The sequence below is a fragment of the Anneissia japonica genome, unplaced genomic scaffold (genome assembly GCF_011630105.1).
Source record: "Anneissia japonica isolate Jap-2015-1 unplaced genomic scaffold, ASM1163010v1 scaffold284983_len440753_cov197, whole genome shotgun sequence".
Lineage (NCBI taxonomy): Eukaryota > Metazoa > Echinodermata > Crinoidea > Comatulida > Comatulidae > Anneissia > Anneissia japonica.
The window spans coordinates 258054-260446 of NW_022682882.1; the positions used below are offsets into that span (position 1 = coordinate 258054).

The following is a 2393-nucleotide window of genomic DNA, read 5'->3' on the forward strand; positions in this document are numbered from 1 at the left end:
CATATATACAAGCTTAAATAGTGCATGTATTTAAATGCTATGCCTACCTCAAGAGGTCCCATGTTACCAAGACGAACTGAACTTGCTATGATTGTCCGCAGAGAACTGAAGAGGAATGCACTGAGAGCTTCCTCCAGGCTTATGTGGAGGTATGAGCACAAACAACCAAACATCACAGCCTGATGACCTTTCAACTTCTCGGATTGAATATGTTTCTGAAATGTTAAATCAAATATATAACAAAGAAATGATTAAAATATGTTAATATTCATGAAACATTACAGTATATTAAACACACCAATTTAGCAATTGTGGCAAAGACAAGTCAAACCAGTCACCCATCTCAAAAATCGATTTTTACTTTTATTTATTAATACAAAGTTAAACAGTAATATGAGATATAAAATGGTAAAAGAATCATTTAAATCCATATTTTGTTAGGAAGTTAGAAGCATTTAAACATACAGCTGTTTAAAGAACAATATTTGAGAAATCGGCCTTCAGAGTTTATGATTTTGGGCATTTCTCAGGCAGCACCCATCACCAAATTGTTAAAAATTGTTTTAACATTGAAAACGGGAAAATAACAGCATATCATGATGTATACAGTATGTAAACGTTAGTTTAGTGCAATAAAATAGATTTCAAAAAATTTGAAATGTTTTGACCAGTGACTGGTTTGGCTTGTCTTTGCCACAATTAGAGATAGTAAAACATATTATTATTGGTTTTTGGTTTAGAGTTATTCAGGGGAATTTTTAAAATGTACAAAATCAATACCTTCAATGTTAATAACCTTTCATCACTGAAAGTTTCACTAGCCGTTGCTATCAGTGACTTTCCCTGAAAAAAACAGTGACAGAATTTTCTTCAATACTGCATTTAAATACCAATCATACATACAGTAGAAACCCTCCTTTGGGACACCCCTATTCAGGGGACATCCTATTAAGGGGACACTTTTCTGTGAAACGAGGGGCAATATATCTTTTAACACTAGGGGACACCCCTATTAAGGGGATGGGGTCACTTTCTGTTGGTGCCAAATGGTCAAATAACCCCTGTTACTAGGACACTTAATTTTTTATCATTGTTTGATAACTACAGCAGCGTCAAAGTAAGGGAAATTCATTCAACTATTTTAACACCTTTTGAGCAATACAACATGAATTTTCTCCCCTGAATACTATAGGCTTACTGCTTGTGTTACTTCATAAAAAATCTTGTCAATTTTGACCCTTAACCATGGTTTTGTTTCCTTTACATTCATATAGGATCCTAATCCACACTAATAAGATGTACCCTTAAATCTAAGTCGTTACTCTATTCATACAATGTTCATCCAATAGAAAGCTCAATATCTAAAAAAAACATTGCATCATGAAATAATATTGGGAAAATTTTTTTATGATTATTTTTATAATATTTATACGGCGCCTTTTCTTTGTAGATACAAAGTGCTTCATTTTCCCTGGCCATGGGTCCACATGCTTTAGTGTTGCTGCTAGTAAACATCGTAGGAGTAGGCAACACCACCAGTTACCCATTTATACTCCTGGGTGGAGAGAAGCAATTCAGATAAAGTGCCTTGCTCAAGGACACAAGGGAAATGTACAGCGAGGGATTGAAACCCCGACCTCGAGGTTGGGAAACCAAACCGTTCCCGCTGCATCAAACCGCAGCATATAAAACTACTGTTGTTTAAATTACATTTGTGCTGATTTCATATTATAAATGAATTATATTTGCATTGCAAATTGTTGCTATAAATTAATTTTCTTATTTTAATTAACTGATTCTTATGTCAATAAAAATAAAATTATACAGAAATAATGTCATCGTTGTACGAAAACAAGCTAAAAAGGGGACAATTTCGCCTTTTTGGTTAATGTCCCCTGAATAGGGTATCCCTATTCAGGGGACACCCCTATTAAGGGGACACTATTTTTTGGTCCCGAAGGTGTCTCCTAAGGTTCTATCCATTTAATATAAAGAAAAAAGTATTTAGTCACCAGAGGGCAGCATACCAATTTACTTTATGTAAGGGAAGTAAAATGATGAACATCTTTGTTCACTGCCTGGTCTGTGAAGCATGAAGGCAATGGTTGCATGGCAGAATGTTTTATATTTAATCTAAAGGTCTGCTCTGTAGTATATCTGTATTGTAGCAAGAGTAGGTATACTCTTTTTATGGAGCAGAAAAGGCTGCCTGCTTTTTTTATGTACATCAAAAACTAAAACTAAACATTATTATTCAGGGGCGGATTTAGGGGGGGGGGCGGCCCGGCCCCGGCCCCCCCCCTTTTGGGAGGGAAAAAAAAAGAAATAAAGAGAGAAAAAGAAAAAAATGATAGCCCAGAATGCCTCAAATGTTATGTTCGGGCGTCTAGAAC

The 2393-nt window shown here is 35.4% G+C and overlaps 1 protein-coding gene across 1 annotated transcript in view; it reads right to left on the bottom strand.

Annotated features, from left to right (window-relative positions):
- Positions 1-47: 47 nt before the first annotated feature.
- LOC117110803 (urease accessory protein F-like) overlaps positions 48-2393 on the bottom strand; it is a gene marked incomplete at its 3' end in the record, with an annotated part of 7048 nt that continues 4702 nt past the window's right edge. Inside the window, 2 exon segments of the mRNA XM_033253666.1 lie at positions 48-215; positions 781-843. Of these exon segments, the coding sequence (XP_033109557.1) occupies positions 48-215; positions 781-843 (231 nt within the window).